At 29.9% G+C, this 20,798-nt stretch overlaps 2 protein-coding genes across 2 annotated transcripts; one reads left to right on the forward strand and one right to left on the reverse strand.

The window, feature by feature from the left end:
• The first annotated feature begins 4,566 nt into the window (after positions 1-4,566).
• LOC130809061 (uncharacterized) lies at positions 4,567-5,553 on the forward strand. The gene has a single exon (XM_057674687.1). The coding sequence runs from the start codon at positions 4,742-4,744 to the stop codon at positions 5,273-5,275; it is 534 nt and encodes a 177-aa protein (XP_057530670.1). The 5' UTR covers positions 4,567-4,741; the 3' UTR covers positions 5,276-5,553.
• Positions 5,554-14,563: 9,010 nt separating this feature from the next.
• On the reverse strand, positions 14,564-17,325 carry LOC130809062 (40S ribosomal protein S9-2-like). Its single transcript, XM_057674688.1, has 3 exons — positions 17,184-17,325; positions 16,094-16,475; positions 14,564-15,001 (listed from the first exon to the last, which is right to left on the reverse strand). Exons 1-3 carry the CDS (start codon positions 17,209-17,211, stop codon positions 14,818-14,820), a joined length of 594 nt encoding a protein of 197 aa, XP_057530671.1. The 5' UTR covers positions 17,212-17,325; the 3' UTR covers positions 14,564-14,817.
• Between the last annotated feature and the right edge of the window lie 3,473 nt (positions 17,326-20,798).

Here is a 20,798-nt window from a genome sequence, read left to right on the forward strand (position 1 = left end):
AATGCGTACAAAAGTTAAAGTGAACAAATAAAAAGAAACAAAAGAAGTATTATATATTTTCGATCTTTATTTTTGATTTATGCATGATTAAAATTTTATTATTAGGCTATTTAACCTAAGGATGGAGCACATTTCACTATAAAACTGTTTCATACAAGAATTTGTTCTCCTTAATTCTTCGCTATAACTCCACTTAAAATTAATTTATAGAACAAATTTTGATCTAAAATAAGTCCAAGTAAATTTAAAACATGTCTAGAATTAATAATTCTTTGAGTTTAGGTTAGATAACATTGAGTTCAAACTAAGATATTTATCAAACGTCAGTGGTAACATTTTTGTAAGATTTTTCTACATGTTAGCATTTTATTTATGTCTTATATAACCGTCGTAGCATTTTTCGTTAAATTCTAGCTAATTTCCGTTTAATTCACTATTTTGACATTTCTACTTTTATTAGGTGTTGGTTGTTGCCTTTACAATTTGCCCTAAACATTTGAGAGCGTATGATGAATTAAAGTATTAAACTATAAATTAAACTTCAAAATGATAAATTAAATATTTGAGAACATAAAAATGATTTATACCTTAAAATAAGGGAATTAATTGCTATTTTAACCCGTTTTCATTAGTTTTAAACTAATTTTTCACTTCTCTGACAATTAAATTTTGCAATATTCTATCTAATTTACTTTATAATCATATTTTAATTTTTGTTTATCCCTGAAATAATTATACACAATTTAATGACGTGCTAAACTTGAAACGATATGAATAAACATGATAAACACAAAAAGTAAACGGTCTGTACGATGCGATTAACTTTGTTTATAATGAGCATCACTAATTCCGAATTTTTTAAGTGCTTAAATTTAAGCAGTCAGGTCATGTCCCCATTTTTCAACTAATGCACACCTACATGACTATATCTAACATTATTAACTTTAAAGTATGCGTATGATTGATTTGATGTGGGGACGAGACCCAAGCTCTCCCTCTCTCTTCTCTTAATATTTCTACTTTATTTCAAATTATTTCCAAAGATTACAAAATATAATGTATTATTTATTCAATATTTTTAATTCGTAATTAGTTTTAATATAAAGATTAAAGAAGTATTTAACAATTACATTTTTTGACTTTTGCATTTTGATTTTTGTTTCATTAAATAGTGAGTAAAAATTTTGATCCATGACTTTTAAGCTAGTTGAAAAAGTAACTTTTAAATTAAAATAAACTATTCGTAGTAGTTTTTTTAGGCTGTGTTTTTTCTAATAAATAGTTAAAAACAAATAAGTTTTATCGAATACTTTTTTATAAGTTGGTTTATGTATCTAACTTAAACAACTGACTTTTTATGCAAAATTTTTACTGATAAAACCAATAATTAATGCCTATAGATAAATAGAGAGGATACTAAATTTGTAAAAGAAATAGAAAGAAAGAAAATGAAACGATTAACAAAAAATGCAAAATAATTTGAACAAACAAAATTAAAAGTGTGTAAATTGAGAAGGGCAGAGAGAAAACCAGGAGTATATTACTTACTTAACTTAGCCTATTTTGTAAGAGACCGTCTCACAGTGAAATGACTTCAAAATAAGAAGCCTATTAGCTAAATGTTTACTTTACTGGGCTATTTACCCAAGTATAAGGCATATCTCACAATAAAAACGTGTCAAACAAGATTTTGTGTTACTTCTATTATCATACTCACAGTATTTAAAAATAAAACTCAATCCTTAAACTTCGGACTCTTTTCATTTTATCGTCACCCCTTATTTAAATGAAATGACAAAAATGCCCCTAGACTTAAACTGTATAAAACACTTCAATCTCACTCAATAACACTTTTAGTCTTTTATTATTCTAAAAACACTAAATCAAAACTTAAAATTTGTGGAGCTAAAGCTAAGGAAATAAAATCCCCAACAACAATTCGAGGTAATTCTAATCGAATTTCATTCCAAAATTCAAAAAAATAAAAATTATTCGAACCCCACTCGTGCGTGACCCAACCGCGGATGAGTCGCACAAAACGTGCGACTAGACCACGGCTCAATCGCGTGACGAATAATTTTTTTAAAAAAAAATTTTGCATTTGATGTTATCAATTAATAATAAATAATATTTATGTTAATAAATTATATTTGTTAATAATAAGTAATTTAATATTATTCTTATTAGTATTATTATTTTGAAAATTAATCATATTAATAATAATAATAATAATAATAATATTAAATTAATAATTATTAACTAATATAATATATTAATTAAATGTTTATTAATTTAACTTATTAATTTAATAATTATAATTTTGAAATGTTTATTAGTTTATATATATGAATTATATTATTTGTTAATAATTTATATTATTAAATGTTTATTATATTAATATTATTAATGTAATCAAAATTAATATAATAGCCTTTTTAGTGTCGGAAATTTATTAATGTTAATTAAGTATTCGTTTCGAATCATGAATTAATATGTTAATTAATTATTATTTTTTATTCATGTAATTAACTTAACGTAATATTTTATTATTTTAATTTATTATTAATAGTTAATTAAATTATCAAAATTGTAGTAAATAGCTAGTAACAAATGAAGAGGAAAAGGTTTTTTTAGAGGCTTGTTGAGCGAAAATAGTTCTAGGCCAACTTCACTGAGAGGGGGTTATTTAGAGAGCTCGCACTGACGGGGAGTGGAAGCTCGCGCTGACCGGTCTATTTGGAGAAGCCATGTATGAGCTGCGAAGGAAGGGGTACTTCACTAGCAGGAGCATCAACATTGGTGAAATTATGCACATGTTTTTTATACATATTAAGAGTTATCTAGATACAATGGTAACATAAATAATTACACAATAAATACAATTTCTAAATCAATATACAATATTGTACTATGGACATGCAATTTCTAAATTAATATACAGTATTGTACTATGGACTATCTAAATTGAGTGCATTTTCAGCGGTGTTATTACCTTGTGGTGGTTGTACCGCATATAGTCTTTTCCAAAAATGAAATCTTGCTACGAAAATGTGTTTCTAAATGTCTGCATGAATTGTCAGTTGCTTCGCTCCATGATCGCTGGACTGGCGGCAGAGAAGATGAATCATCGTTTATTAAAAGTTGAACATAATGAATTATATTCACCCAACAAATATGTAGAACTTTATTTACGCCATGCACTCCCGTTGTTCTCCTTAATGGAAGAACTAAACAGTTATAGTGGGATTATCATCAACATAACTATAGTACGAAATGGCAATGTTAAGAAACGTTGCCGCAGAGTACAATCCCATCGGTGCTTCCAACCAGTGAATAAACGGTGCCAGTCCTTTTGCTACGTGAACCAATTATGAACATAGCATTATCTTTGTACACTAAGAACGGGTGATTATGTCTTCTTTTTTCACCAGGACACACCCTCACCGTCCAAGGTCTTTCCCTTGGTTTACGACTATTTCCTACTATCATAAATTTACACCCACATGTTCTACTTTTAGAACCAGGTCGACCAGCATTATCTAGGTTATACAAATCACCCCTAATATTACCATAACGGTGACATTTTAAGTACAAACTAACTCTAGAACGTCCTTTATGTTTATATGAAGCACGTGTAAATTGAAAACTAATTCCTATTGCTATCTCATCGGCCCAAGCATGTAATTCATCTACAGAATCAAATTTCCTATCCATAACAAATCTATCAGAGTAATCTACATTGTTCCCTAAGTTTTCAAAATCCTACAAATGTAAAATAATTTTCAAACATTAATAAATAGTATGTAAATTATAAATATTACGCTACTTTAAAATTTAAAATAAAACATAGATTAAGTTAATAAAATGTTAAATAAATAAACATTAATGATAAAAATTTTAAATAAAATAATAATTAGGTTTAATAATGAAAAGATAAAAATATCAAATATTAAATAAATAATAATTTAGTTTTATAATTAAAATTTTAAATAAATTAACAATAACAATACAAAATAATTCAATACAACACATATTAAATAATAATAAAATAAAAAATAATTTAAATAAATAAGAGAAATAAAATTGAAAAAAAAAGGGAGGCGCGGTCTAGTTGCACGTTCCACGCGACGCAACCGCAGTTCAGTTGCGCGTTTTACGTGACCCACCCCCAGTCCAGTCGCACGCGACTAGTGTTCTTCATTTTTTTTATTTTTTTAAAAAAATTCGAATCGATTAAATTACTTATCGAATCGAGCTCATTTTGGTTCGCCATTGTGATTCGATTTCAAGTTTTAACTTGTTTTAATTTAAAGAGTGTTTTCAAAGAGTTTTTAGAGAGATGTTAGAATTTTTAAATTCGAAAATTATGAAAATAATTTTATTTCAAAATTAAATAAAGGATAAAATAAAAATTTTAATAATGCCCAAATAAAATGGGAAATCTAGGCTCACTTTTCTAAGCATTTTCTAATATCAAAATGTCACATCAAGGGATGACCCAAAGTGTATAGGGTGCATTAAATATTCCCTTCTTGCTTTCTTTTTTGCACTCCAATTTGACCAGAAAACACTTCTACCCCACCTCTTTCTCCCCCTCTATATATTCCTCCTCTTCTCCCCCCTTCTCTTTCCTCATATACATCTCACTTCTCTCTCTTCATCTCTTTCTCACAAATCTGCTCTACTCTCCATTAATCTTCTCTGAAAAAGCTTTTTAAAAAGTAAGCAAAAATATTAAAAAATGGCGGAAATTACCTTAATAAAAAGGCCAAGAGAAGAAACCCAAGATGTGATTGAACAACAAGAGGAAGATCTCTTTAAACGCCAAAAATCTTACAAAGAAATACTTACCCTTCTTGAGGAGGAAGAAGATGAGCCTGTAGAGGACTTATCTTCCTTAATCTCTACCCTCCAGGAAGAGATTTCTTCTTCTACTTCTTCTTCTTCCTCCTCTTTATCTTCATCAGTACCCGATCCGACCCATGACCCAGCCCGCTCCGGCTCTGAAATTCCATCTACTGGGTCTGGATCTGGATCTGGATCGGAGGAGGATGAACAGGAAAACGTTATGAGGCACCTTCTGGAAGCTTCTGACGACGAGTTGGGTATACCCAACAGTAGTAACGTAACCGACGGTTTTGATGAGGTGGTTGGAGGACAGGTGGACGGTGGAGATATGTTTTCACCTGTCGGTGGTGAAGGGATTTGGGAGTTTGAAGATTTTGAAGCTGCTAATTATTACAATATGTTACAGTCTTGCGAGATATTTCTGTAGTAGTCCTTTAAATTCCCTGAATTTGCAAAGACGTCCTTGTTGTTGAGGGGGGTATTTTATTTAGTTATAGGGGGTAAAAAGAAAAAGGAAAAATTAGGGAGGATTAGAGAGAAATGAAAAGCTGATTTTGGGGTGTTTTCATTTTGGTCCCTATGTCTCTTTCTTTGTAAATTGTGTGGTAGAATATGAAAAAAAGTAGGATGACAAATTATTTGACTAATTTTATTTTTGTTTATGTTATAGGATTATTATTAATAGAATCATTCTTTTATTACTAATCATATCCCTCTACATTTAAATTATTTTATTTATTTGTTGATCTTTTTTAAAGACAGCTGGTTTTCTGTGTCTAAACACCCTATTTAAACCCTAACAACTCTGATCTCATCAAATTTAAGGGTTAAAGCCTTCAAAATTAAGGGTGTAGATTATGGTTTAAAATTTGGACACTTTTTTTTATAAAATCTATGTTTTTGGTTTTGGTGGTTTTGGTTTGGGTTTGAGTCGGATTTTGGATATTGAAGAGACGATTTTTTAAAAGGAGTTATTCTTAATTGAGATAGTTTTTTGTTGAACTGATCTTTGGATATTTAGTCTATTAAAGTGTCTACTTATAATTTTAAATTGATCAATCAGATAAATAAGCTAATTACATATATTTGTTTAATGGTGAGATCGGTCTTATACAAGATGAGCTAATATATATTTATAATTTGTATTAGTTGAATTATTTAACTCATATATGAGGCACTTCTACCATTTCATAAAAATATTTGTGTTATTATAGAAAAATAGAATAATTTAAATGATATATATATATATATATATATATATAATAATAATAATAATAATAATAATAATAATAAATTTAATAAGAAAAAGCGATCATAAAAATTAAATAAATATTAGAAAAATGTGAAGGCCATAATTATTAAAAAAAAGTAGAGTTTGTGAGAAATACGTGAGATTATAAGTAATATAATACGCTTTTTATTTTGTTAAAAAACTCATAACTCATATCTCTATTACATAGCAAAAAAATGACTCTCCTATTCGTTTTAAGTTTTTCATTTGTTTTATACACTTTATTTAATGTATATATTTAACTTTTAATATATTTAATTATGTATATTTTAAAATTATAAAAAGTTGATATTAATAAACTTTATATTAAAATGAATCAAATAAGATTCAATATGATTATGTTTCAACTTATAGATTAATAACAAAATATAATTTACGAATGATATATGAAATTGCGTTTTAAAAATAAATGGGACACCTAAAATGAATAGAAGGGAGTATTTTATATCTAAATCTAATTCTAGTTAATATCAATCTTGTATAAGAAAATATATATTTTGGGTCCTAAAAAATTGAATTAGTCCACTTAGTCCTTGTTAATCGACGGCGATGTTAAGGCCCGAGACTTCTTATATTATGACTAGAGTATTAAAAATTACATTAATATTTAATTGTGTAACATAGTAGTATAAAATAAAAAAGATGATGATGGAATTAAATATTAATTTTGTGCATAGTAAAAATAAATGTTCATCTCTCCCTATACCAGTATTTAAAATTGCCCCTTACTAAATACTTCCTTTTATTTATCGAATGTGTCTTATTTGATTTTTTACTATTTTTTAGGTGTTCATGAGACCACACGTGAAAGAAAAATATTTTAAATTTAATTTTGGGTAAAGTGAAGTTAGTAAGTGTAAAGATAAAAATGTCCAAAATTAAAATGAGATATTTAGGGTGACTTTACCAAATAAGGAAATAGAACACCAATGGCATGCTTGGATTGACTGTAAATATTCAAGTGAAATAAAAATAATAAAGGAAAAAAAAAGATAATTTCTCCTATTATGGACGTAATACATTTCCCACCCTCTCATAGGATAAATATTTATCGCATAAAATTGAGAGCTCCTTTTATTTTTCATCACTTTGTAACCATTCTTCTACCTCTACAACAATTAAATTTCACTAATTTCTCATTTATCAATTCATTTTTTTACTTTTACTTTTTTTGTATGCTCTTAAATATTTATATCCAATCCAAGTATGCCCTTAGAATGAAGAAGAGAAAGTGTATCTTTAATATGTACAAATCGAGTTTGTTTAAATTATATATAAATATTACTTTTAAAAACACTTTAAATTCAATTTTTGATCTAACTCACCCACTAATTAGGCTTCTCAATGAAAAAACCACATCCCTACTAATTTAATGCTCCTAGACTTAGGCAGTATAACACATCGCGGTTACTTCTACTTCGGATCAAGCGAAGAGGCAATAGCTACTTCAAATCAAAAACACTCGGTCGCTCTTACTACGAAATTTAAAGCAAATAAGTAAAATTCGCTCTTACTACGAAATTTAAAGCAAATAAGTAAAATTATATAAAAAATTCTTAAGCTAGGCATGGGAAAATTTAATTTCCAAAATAGACATGAAATTTTCAAATTGTGGTTTGTATTTGTTAACTGTTAGTAATACCGAACAAAGGAGACTTGGTCAAAAAAAGTCAAACTCTTTATTTGTTGTTCCTAACGGTGAACAAAAAGTTTGACTTTTTAAACTAGGTCTTTTGTTCTGTTGCATAATTTGCCTTGTCATTGATTGTTGTTACTAACTAACAAATAAAGAACTGGCTAAAAAAGTCATAGTCATTGTTCGTAACATTGAATAAAGAGCTTGATTTTTTTTGACTGGGTATCCTTTCCTCGCTGTTACTAACAGCGAACAGATCCTAATCACAAATTTGAAAAATTCATACTTATTTTAAAAATTAAAATTCCCCATACTTTGCTTAAAATCTTTTACATAAATTTGCTTATTTAGTGTAAATTTTCTTTTTTTTGACAAGTAAAAAAATACATCCCACAAAAATTGCCCCTTTTTATGGATAACTAAAAAAACATAGATTAAATAAATAAAAAAAGTTAGATAAATGATAATAGTTAAAAATTTAGTGTGAGTATGACTTAAAATACCAATGGGATAAATTTAATGAGATATATTAAAAAGAAAAACGAGATAAAGTTAAGGGGAAACCGTGGGTATGCAATTATGCATATGATCTTTCATTACTACCTTTCACCGTATGCCGCAATATATTTTGCACAAAGATCAAGAAATAATGAGATTATTTTAATTGTGTGAACAATACTTCCTCCTATTTATTATTATTGTATTATTTACTTTTTGTACGTTTGTAAATGTATATATTTAATCGTAAATATCTTAAATTGTATGTTAATAAAATATTGATTTTAATAAAATTTACATCAAAACAAATCAAACAAGATCATATTTGAGTATATTTTAATTTATAGATTAAGAATAAAATACAAATTAAAAGTGATTGATGATTAGTATCAAAAAATTAAATGGAACAATAATAGTAATAAGAGGGAGTATGAAAATAGAGTTAAAATATGTGGATAAAAATAAAAAAAAATAATAAGTATATTTCCATTAAAAAATTATAACAAAGTAAAGGAACTGAAAGATGGATTAAAAAAATCCATCTATAGCTAAAAATGATATACTCCCTTTCTGTATTCCTTGATATTCCTATAACTTATGTATTTTAGTTCCCCCTACATAATTTGCTATATCCTCTTTTATGGACATGATGCTAACAATACCATACTAAAATCTAGTTTTTTCAGTTGAAATTAGTTGCTACATTTAGATAGTAACTACTTAATTACAATAAGATGAAGTATAATAATGTATTTCTCTCACATTCATTTTAACTTTATTCTCTAATAACCAATTCACTAAAGAATATCATGTTTATAACACCCCATTAAAATATCCACTTTCTCTATTTCGTGAGTTTGGACTACCGCTCGATAGTTTTACTCCCTCGGCCATCGGTGTGGCTTTTTATTTATATTTGATGATAAAATATATATTTCAGATTTTAAAACATCAGCTTGTATTTTTAATTGAGTTGATTTATTACCGATTATCAAAAGACAACAAGACAAAGATTACAGATTTAAATTTCATCCACTCTTATTATTTCAAGTGGAATATAATGTCTCATATAAGAGGATAGCATGTGCTTAATCCACATTTCTAATAAAAATGATTTCATGTAAAGTATATTTATATAGAGATTTAATCATTTAACTTAAATTTTTTGGTTGAGTTAGTTACTTGTTACAAACTTCATACGTTGATGTACTTGAATAATACTCCCTCATATTCACCTTAAGAGTCCCATTTGACTTTTCACGGATTTTAAGGAGAGTCGAAAGTGGGACCCTAAGGGTAAGAATATTATGGGTTTTTAATGTAAGGGAGGAAAATTAGTATGGGTAATAGAGGGTATAATTGAAAATAAGATAAAGCTACTAAGGGCATAAAAGTTAAAAACTCATACCAAAAATAAAAATGAGACAATTAAGATGACTTAACCATAAAAGAAAATGAAATACATAAGCTGAATAGGAGGGACTATATGACATCATGACATGTCATCCAGCTAATGAGACCATGAAGGACAATTAATTGCCATTAAGAAGAGAACAGAGGTGGGCTCTCACTTGATAGTTGCAATTTACCTAAATACCTTAGCTTCCCTTTTTTTTATTTATTTTTTTTTAATTTTTTAATAAATCATACTGCAATGCATACTTCTATGTTTGCCCTTTCATATTATGCCCTACACTTGTTCTATTGTCACTAAAGCTATGTGTATGTCTTCTTTCTTTTATTTCCTTTTATGTCCTTTTCTTTTTTCTAAAATTATCTTTTTAATCTCATTTTCTAGTGGTCAGAATTCCCTATCTAACATAACTGATTTCTAATAATTTACTTCCGGTCTAAAAAATCTGAGGAATGGTAATCAAAATATAACAAAAATTTAAGTAGAAAAATTGTCTGATAAAGTTTATAAGTATACCATATCATACCACACCATATTATACCAGTCATACTATACTGTCATACCTACTAAATCCTCTTGACTACCAGAGTTCGAGATAAAAGACAAAAATGCCATATCCATACCCTCTTCAAAGAGAGGGATGGGAGAAATATGGTAAAAAAAAAATAAATTCCAAATAAAGAGAATTATGCACAGATTGCAGTATGTGGGTAAGTGATTAAGTGGCATTGAAGAAAAAATAACTTGTGTGGTGGGTGAGTACTATAAACAAGATCAGGAATATCTTAACGGTACAGAATTAGATATAAGTAATTTTAACGATTTTTTTATAATAATAAGGTTATTTTTAATTGATCTTTAGTAAATTACATATGCAAATTCACATAAACAATATTGACGCGCTTAAATAAATAATAAGTCATTGAATAAAACATAATTCAAAATTAAAAACTATAAATTTTTAATTCAATTAAGAATGCAAATATAATGATGGTCTAAATAGTAGGAACAAATTCAAAACCCTGTTAGTCAGGATAGCAGCAACTTCTAAGGGGTTAAAAGGTGATGCAAACTCAATTGGTGACTACTCCCTCTTTTCTTATAAGTTTGCTAGTATTTTTTATTTTGTTTTTTTTTTATTTTATAATATTTTATGTTAAGTTGTATGTTTATTATTTTATTTAACTTTTATGTAAATTTTTATTTTTATTTTCTATTACTTTTAATCATATTTACACAATTTAGTATTCCCACCAGCCATCATGTTATTAATTACAGTGCAAAAGTGTGTTGTTAGGATCCACAAATTCATTTGGTCTAATCACCCCTAAAATACAAACCAACCCATGTCCAATTGAACCAACATGAAGCCCAACAACTGACAAGAACCAAATCAACTAAAAATTTATGTTAATTGATTCAAGCTTTTATAATATCTTATATACTCTTACACACTCCTTTACACAATATCAATTTAAGCTAGAAATGTAGATACGTCACATGTTCTTTCATGCATACTTAACCATATTCCACATAAAAAAGAGGTGGATGAGAATAAAATTTATGACTTTTTGTCACATTGACTTATAATACTGTCGAGCAACAATCTCAATTTGAATACTAAATCCCCAGATTATGTTGTATAATACGTTGCCAAAGTGCGACTTGAGTCATTATTGAAAGAGTCAATTTTCTTAAAACTTTGAACATGAAATATTCCCAAACTTACCTAAAATCTTACAGTACACATCTCCACCCGCCAAACAACTCCTAAGCCAAAGAAAAAGTTTCTACATATCTTGCTAATTTCGGATATATAATCATGACAAGGAAACAAGTGATAAATAAATTCTTTTACACTCCCTCCGTTCTTTTTCCATCTTTCTTATTTACTTTTTTCACAGTTTTTAAAATAAATTTTGAGTCTCAATATATCTAAAAATGCATAATAAAAATTATAAAAACACATACTAAAAAAGTATACCTGAAGCCGAATCTAACAAGATCTCACATGAATATATTTTTATCTTCTAAATATATCTCAAAAGCATTAATCAAATTTCTCTCTCCTAAAATTTGAATATTTCAACGGAAAAAACATTAGAGAACGAAGAGAGTTTCATATTGGATTATACTATCTACCCTCTACCAATTTCATCAAAATAATAAATAAGTATTCCAACTAGAAAAAGATTATAAAAAATAATATAATTGGTCCATTATGTGAATATATGATGTGTGAAATGTTGATGGTGGCCTTGAAACGTATGTGTAATAATGTCAAAATTGTGGTCCAAAAAGAAAAGTACCAAAATCTTAAGGGACCATTATTATTTATTCGCTACCACTTGTTGGATGGGTTTAAATTCCAAAAGGCCTAAAAATAAAATTGAGTAAAGCTTACTTTACTCATTTATGCATGGGAATAAATTTTTTTGATATTCTTCACTGGCCAGCATGGTTTTATAGTTTTGTTCATTTATTCTTTCTCAAGTTTCTTTCAATTGATGTACGTGCCATGAATGAGTATTTACTACGATGATCCCATAGTTCACGTATGTATTTTGTTTTTGGATCAAAACTTAAGTTAAATTTATATAAGTTGGAGAAGAAAAGGTTAAGGTTCCTATGACCCGCAAAACAAGCACACAGAGTTACTTGCCTAGAGAAGTCTTTCGGAAAATCCCTCCAAAGCTAAAGTCAGTGATTCAAAAATCAAATGATGTATTAACTAAGGTTATTTTTTATAGTGATGAAAAATAACATGAACGAAGGATGTAATCTGCCGACGACATCAGCTGATATTATACTTTTTTACCTTGGGCCTTAGTCAAAGCAATTAGGCCCATAATTTACAATTAATTAGACCCCAAAACATTTCCTTGTGGACAAGGGCGAATTTATAATATTTATATAGAATATTGTAAATATTATTCTCTACATATTTATCGAATGATTCAATATGTTAATTTTTTTTTTGTATTATATGTTAAAAAATTCAATACTAAAGTCACTATACTCAATATATCTCACATATCATGATGGGAGTTTTGGGAGGATGAAAGGCCACAGCCCACAGACGATAGACGACAATACATATATCCTTGTCAAAGTAATAAAGAGATTAGTAAAAACGATCAGGTAGTTTCTCAAAACACTACCATTACTCAGACGTCGGCACTAGATTACTAAAAAGTTGAAACGATCAGGTAGTTGTTTTCATGTTGGAACATTACCAACTTGTTGCATGGGTAGATACCGATATAGGAAGATAGTTTGTGGGCCATTATGTAAATTTTGGGAAAAAATTGCTTATCTTGAAAAATAGTTTAAAACTTTGGCTATTATGTGAATTTTTTATATTTTTTTACTTATTCATTTCAAATTTTCGAGCTAAAACAGATTAAGGCCCATGATTAGTTAGTGGGCCTTGAAGTGTGAAAAAGCAGACTCTTCACTACAGTTCAAGCAGGCCACCTTTGCTGCTTTCATCTGGGTCTTGTAGAAGAATCCTGATGTTGAGTGTGGGTCTTGTTGTGTGTTTTTATGCCCAACGTATTGGGTCGGTCTGTGTCACTATCGTGTTAATCTGGAAAATTTGAAATACATAAAAGAAAAAATAAAAAAACTAACAAAATAACTAAGTTTTAAACTTATTCCAAAAGTAAGCATAAAATTCCAAAACCTGAGGTTTGGAGCTGTTCGCAGTTAGTAATTGCGAACATTTCAAAAAAGACAAAATAACTGTTCGCAGTTAGTAACCGCGAACAGCTATTTGATCTGTTTTGACCTGTTCGCAGTTAATAACTGCGAACAGCATGCTGCACAAAAACAGGTCAAAATAGTTGTTCGCAGAATCGCAGTTACTAACTGCGAACAGCTATTTTGTCTTTTTTGACCTGTTCGCAGTTACTAATTGCGAACAGCAAATTTCACGCTTACTTTTGGAATAAGTTTAAAACTTAGTTTATTTTGTTAATTTTTTTTTATTTTTTCTCTTATGTATTTCAAATTTTCGTTAATGTGTCTATTCTAGAGGATGGCATCATTAAGAAATCACAAATTATTGTGAGTCAGTCTTTTTGAGAGACCATCTCTAATTAGGCCTGTCCATTATATACTTTTTAAAATATTATAAGTAGGCATTAAAAATAGTGTAAGTAGATATTTAAGATATTAAAAGTAGACATTAATAATACAATAAGTATTAAGGATAGTATAAGTAGACATTAAGAATACGATAAGTAGACATTAATCTTTAATGAGCTAGTATTGAGATACGTTTCTCAAGAGACTAGCTCTTAGAGAATAGAGATCACAATTGGTTTCCGACAAATTCTTTATTAATACCATCTCATCTTGACACGGCTTAATATGGGCTAATCTAATTTTTTTTCCTTAAAAATTAATAAAAACAATAGTTTTTATTTAGTTAATTTGATGTGTAAGTTTAACTCAATTTTATTTCAAAAATAAATAATTTGAGTTGCTTGTATGGGCACATCTAACGATGAAACGGTCTCATATAAGATGAGTTGTACTACATAAAGTGTGGATCTTTTCTCGGCTTGTTTGGTTTTGATTGCTATAGTGCTAAAAGAAGCCTATACACTGCAGTGGTTAGAACTGATATTCCACATCACTAACAGCATCCTATAGTTCCCGGTAAGTCATTATCTACATGGAGATGCCTCTTACACTGAGGAGATATTTTATTGCTGATTGTGAAACGGTGAGCAGAATGGCTTCTACAATTAAGATCTTGATATGCTAACAAGCTTTCCTATGAGGCTAGATTGCCATTGGTGACTGCAATTCTTATGAGCAACACCAACTAATGGTTGGTGTGTGTTGAAACAAGTGAATACAATATGTCTGCAGCATGGTGATGTACCAAATATGGTAAATTGATTAAAAAACACATTTGCGTTTGACAAGGTGAACATAAATTAACAAAATCTAAGAATAATTTAACACATAACAGAAGCAAGCACTCAAAACTTCCTAAGATGATGTAAGAAAATTATCTGACTGAAACATGAAAAAGGTAGATCTCTTGGGAGATTGATAAGAGGATTACTAACAAATGATCTCAATGCCTACGCCTACAAATGAGAGGCTGGTAATAGCTTACTCTTCATCTTCGTCATCACCATCTCCACCAGCTGCCTTCTTTGCTGCGGCCTTTTGGTTCTTCCTCTTTACTCTACCTGGGCGGCCTCCTCCGAAGGGACTAGTCAGAGAGAAATCAATGTGCTTTTGAGAGTCTAGCCTCACCATGAATGAAGGGACATTCACCACTTGTCTCCCAACCCTGAATCAATGAGCTCCACAGAATGAGAAAGCAAGTGCTGAATAAGCATAAGCAAAATAAAAGTACATCTCTCGACACACTACATTTAAAAAATGAGTAAAAGGTCATATGTATCCATGTCATGTCAGTCAAATGTGTCGTGTTCAGGGTGAACAACCAGGGAATTAAACCATATCAACAAGGCTTTTTCTCAATATAGATCATACAATGCAAAGAATCCTTAATTGTGCCGAAAGATAACATTAGTGAGACATGACGTATTTCCCTGTTTGGGGTGACTTAGAATGGCAGAATAACCAATGTCCACGTGTGCCGTGTGGGGTGACTTAGAATGAATGGCAGAACAACCAAAGTCTGGAATGATCGTGGAATCAAACCAGTATCCAAGAAGGCTTATTGTCATAAAAGATCACACATAGCAGCCAAAGCTAACTATATAACAAGCAAAACCTGTAATTGTACTCAAGAGTGCAGATCCAAGAAGCCAAACTCGAGAATGCATCATACATCCACTACTTCTACAATGCCATTTTTCAATGGCATTCGATAGTTACCATCACCTACATGCTCCAAGTACTCACTACATCCAACAATCAACTCCACGGTAACTATCCCATTTCCATTCTCACTTTTGCACCTCAGCTTATTTTCAAATATAAAAATAAAAACACCACACCATTTAGCATCGCTCGGAGGCATTATCACTTCAAAGTTCAAACCTATGACCCAATATCTTCAGAAATCCACAACACTCAATGCAGACTTTAAAACGCATAAGTTTTTCAGAACCACTGCCTTGCCCAGGAGATATAGTATGAGCTATTCAAAAAGCCACTTATTTATAAGTTCAACAGTTTCAAGCCCACCCTTAATGAGCTCCATAAAACTCTTCCAAACCGAACTATGTTAAATTGATTAAAAGATCGATAAACAACACCACCAGGTACCAACTAACCTCAAGCAATGTCGGTACACAATGCAAAGAAATCACGAAGCTTAGCAGCAGATTCAAAAACATCGAAAGTATCTAAATTTTACCAGCAAGCAAAGATCAAGCAACAAAATGACATAAAAGAAGGATTAAAGTAATACCTAATATGCCTTTGCCTGATGAGCACCCTAGCATGGTGAATAGACTTGGCCATACCAGACTTGAAGACCAAAGTTTGAAGACGCCTTTCCAAAAAGTTCTCAACAGTGAGAGCCAACACGTAATCGAGCTTGTTCTGGCCTTCATCCAAAAGCCCATACCTGTTCATCCTCCTTAAAAGAGCTTCACCCTCAAAAATACGGCGAGGGTTCTTCTCATCAAGAGTGAGAAGATGCCTGGCTGCATTACGAATACGACTCAAAACGTATTGAACCCTCCATAACTCTCTCTTATTGCGAAGACCATACTCTCCTACAAGCTTCAACTCAGCATCCAATCGCTCTTTCTCATATGGACGACGTGGTTTCTTAAATGTTTTCCCATCTAAAATAGCAAGAAATTACTCAAAACTCAACAAGCAAAAGGCCAATTTTAACAATAAATCAACAATTTAACATGCTTTTCTTTCATTCCTTATACATTGAGAAAAAATTAATCCATGCATACAAAATCAACTTCTATTTACAACCCAATTGTATGGTAAATAAATTCAGTCCCTCTTTCTCATATGGACGAGAGGGCTTCTTAAAGGTTTTCCCATCTATAATGACAAAAACATTATTTACTAACTTTGAGCAAACCCATCTCGATTCCAAAATCCAATTTGTATGATGAATCAAGCAACAAAACAACCAACTTGAAGGATTTCTTAGAATAACAAAATCATTATTGTAGATTTAAAAAGAAACTCCCAAATTTAAACAAACCAACCACATAGAGTATCAAATAAAACCAACAAATATATTAGATTTTAATAATATCCATCCCCAGACCCCAGTTCAAAACCAAAATATGTGATGAATCAAATTATTATACGAACAAATCATCATCGTAGAAATAGAAAGGAAGGACCAAAACCAAACACATTACATCGTCAATCACATAAAGAATCAGATAAACCCACAAAATCAAATGTTCATCAAAAAGATATAATTTATCAAGCAATAAAATATCGATTCAAAATTAAAAACCTCAAACACAAAAATGAAATGTTAAGAATAAAAACAATAGAGAAGAGAAAAAGGAAATTACAGTTGCGGTAGTAAGAAACGTGAACCATGATTGCTCACGAACGGCGATAATGGAGAAAATAGAGAATGGAAGAAGGGGTGCTGGAGCGGAGAAAATTAAACTTATATAGGTGCTTCCCTCTTTATATAAACCCTAGTTTTATTGTTTGGGCTGTTGATATAAAATCCGGTTACACAGTCCAATCCGAAACGGGCCTCTAACAAGTAGAATTTGTGAAATATGAAGTACTTAATGATGAGTCGGTCTCCTGACATCTCTTAAACCTAGTCCATTAAAGCTTAATTTATATTTTTAATCTACTTTTTTATGGGCCGACTCAATTAGAGATGGTCTCTCAAAAAGACCGTTTCTCACAAAAATTTGTGCTTAGTGATACTAATTTTTTATTGAAGTCATTTCACCGTGAAACGATTTCAATTGGTTTAGGCCAATCTATTTAAAAAAATGCTTACTGTATAAGTGTGAATTCAGATTTTATTATTTTTATGTCTTTTTACGAATGGACTGCTTATATAAATCTGTCTCACGGTGAGACAGTCTCATAAAAGACTAGTTGATTAATGATATCAATCACCATTATACTAGGCATATCCTACTCATAAACAATATGATTAGAGTTTAGATTTAGATTTGAATTTGGATTGATTTAGATAACAACAGATCATATCCTTATCAAAAGAAATAAGCAACTGCAATTAGTGATACACTCGCTCGAGAATGATATATAATGGATAAATTGTTTCATTTATGTGTAATGAATAATTTTGTATTGGGTTGGACCTCGTAGTTTTACTACTATTACAAATTACACTTGTTGTAACATTTTAAAATCGTTACATTAAGGTTTTATTTCCCTTTTAATTTACAATTGGTGTTTGGATGTTGGTTTTTACATTGGGTTTTGATTGACTCTTGGCTTTAGGCTTGTTGATTGATCAAACAACCAAAAAAGTCTATAGTAATTGACGGTGTTTGGCAATTAACTGTTGACTGTTGGCTGTTGGCTTTTATAACCAGCTGGAAATGTTGGATGTTTTTTTGGCTTTTAAGCTAGCTGAAAAAACCAGCTGCTTATGAAGATGTTTTCGTAAATTTAGGTATATTGACTGTTTATTAGAGAAAAAATGAGTCTACAAGCCAAAAGACAACAAAAAAGCTAACTGAAATACTTTTTTATTTTGGTTAAAATCCAGTAGCTGGTTTTTCCAACTAGCTTAAATGCTAATAAAAAAGTTAATATTTCCAACTGGTTCAAAAAGCCAATTAAATAATTAACAACCAACAGCTAAATTGCCAAACCTCCCAATTACCAAATATTTTTTTTATTATTTGACCAATCAACAAGCCAAAAACTAAAATTCAATTAAAAAAACATCCAAACAACCATATAGAAACATAAGACCTTTATGCAACTTTTTAAAGTGTTACAACAAGTGTAATTTGTAATAGTGGTAAAACTATGAGTCACCAGGCATATGAAGTGATGAGACATTGTAGAACAGTTTATAGGTAGTAAAAAGTGGGGGACAAAGATGCAGATACACAACACCAAAACAGGACTGATATCATCAGTAATCAGTGACCACATTCAATATAATTATTATTTATGCTTTGTCACATTCATTTTCACTTAATCATTTACCTCTTTACTATCAATAATGAAGAGTATCATTATACTATAAATTTAATGTATGGTTACTTTCCTACGAGTTTACGGTTTTAAATTTGCCATTAAAAATGATATAATTTAAGAAAAAATATCATATTTCAGTAGTAAATTTGAAAAAATAAAGTGAGTATTTAATCTAGAAAACTTATTTCAAGTACAGTGATAATCAGTATAAAGTCATGGTTTCAGATTTTCAGGTGAACGGGCGGTATTGCTGATACTGATTGCACACGATCAAAATGGAAACTTTTTGTTACTTCGCCACTACATTTGCTGCCCGGCCCGGCCCGGCCCTTTGCTCTTCATCATGTGTTCTTTGCATTTCAAAAATAGAAAGGATTCTTTTTACCTGTATAGTGTATATATATATATATATAAGTGTACGTACTTGATGCAATATGCCAATATGCATGCCTGATATTTGTAGTAACATTTTCTTGCATATTTTTCATTTTCATATAATGCTTTGAATACTTCAATTTTATGGATATGTTCAATGTTGTTGTTGTATAGAAATTGTATGTATATTTTACTTTATATTCATTGTATAATAAATCAGCATGTAACACTCAACATATAATAAATCATGCAATACCAAAAGATCAAACAATGTTATACAACATAATTCATACTTTTTCGTTAATTATTACATACTAATTACTTGTTTTACTATGTGAACGAGCAAGATGGGTTTGTTAATAGCATGTTTAATATATTCATCCACAAATCTTGAAACTTCACAAATCCAAAACGAAATGACAATTCTTTAGGGGTAATTAATTTCTAAGCATGCCGATCCTATGCAATTTTAATTCATATAATTTTAATCCTATAATATTCTACTATTTGGTCCCAGTTATTAATTTATATACAAATTCTCATATGAGACGGTCTCATGATGAGATTATTTTAATTGGATTGGCTCAATGTACATTTATTTTTAAAGTGATGACTTTTTATAGTCTTAAAGTTATCACTTATAACCTTAAAGTGATCACTTACAATTTCATAGTGATCACTTAGAGTGTTGAAAATTTAAAGTATATAGACCTAGATTTGTATACTACATACTTAGAATAGTAGTGGGACTAAATAAATATATTATAAGTCCAATTAAGTGCCTCAAAGAATTTGGTGAAACATTACTTTGATTCATAAGCTTTGCTTGGTGAAACATTACTTTAACATTACTTTGATTCATAAGCTTTGCTTGGTGAAACACTTTTGTTTCAAAAGGAGGTATTGTTTGATGCATAGCTCTATAAATAGAGGTTGCATGCCAAGGGACATTCAATCCCAATTTCATATCATTTATGATTTCTCTCTTAAGAATACTCTTATTCTTGTTCTTCCTTTCATGAGATAATATTGAGAGAATAATTAATTCTTAATATCATCAAAGTTCATAATGCACTACAGCACTTGTATTTACTATTGCAATTTTCTTGTGCTAGGATTTTGTTGTTTAGATTATATCTCATTGTGAATTTCATTTTATTATCTCAAGCACCTTTGTGGGAGAAATATCATAATAGGAAAGTGCATGAACGCCTTCTACTCATATCAAGTTTCCGAGCGACTTCTCTAATTGTCACAACCTTATCTTCATGGTGTCCATTTGGTGATTTACAAAGCAAGGAGTTCTATTGCCATCCACACAAGGGAAATACAAATCGATTTGTTTTATTTGTATTTGCATTATATTTCCAATATAGAGAAATAGGCTTACTTGTATGGATTCGTCTCATAATGAGACGGTCTTATGTAAGATTGGCTGAAAAATAGATTTTTGGCTTCGTCTTTGTTTTGTGGGTCATTCTAAGTGGACTATTAATTCGTAAAATGAAACCTATATCATTTGCGTGGATAATATTTTGTTCCATAATGCATTAGTCTTGCAAAGGGTTTTTCCAAGCAGGTTGGAGTGAAAATTAGAAATAAATAAG

Source organism: Amaranthus tricolor, chromosome 3, assembly GCF_026212465.1.
Source record: "Amaranthus tricolor cultivar Red isolate AtriRed21 chromosome 3, ASM2621246v1, whole genome shotgun sequence".
NCBI classification, from domain to species: domain Eukaryota; kingdom Viridiplantae; phylum Streptophyta; class Magnoliopsida; order Caryophyllales; family Amaranthaceae; genus Amaranthus; species Amaranthus tricolor.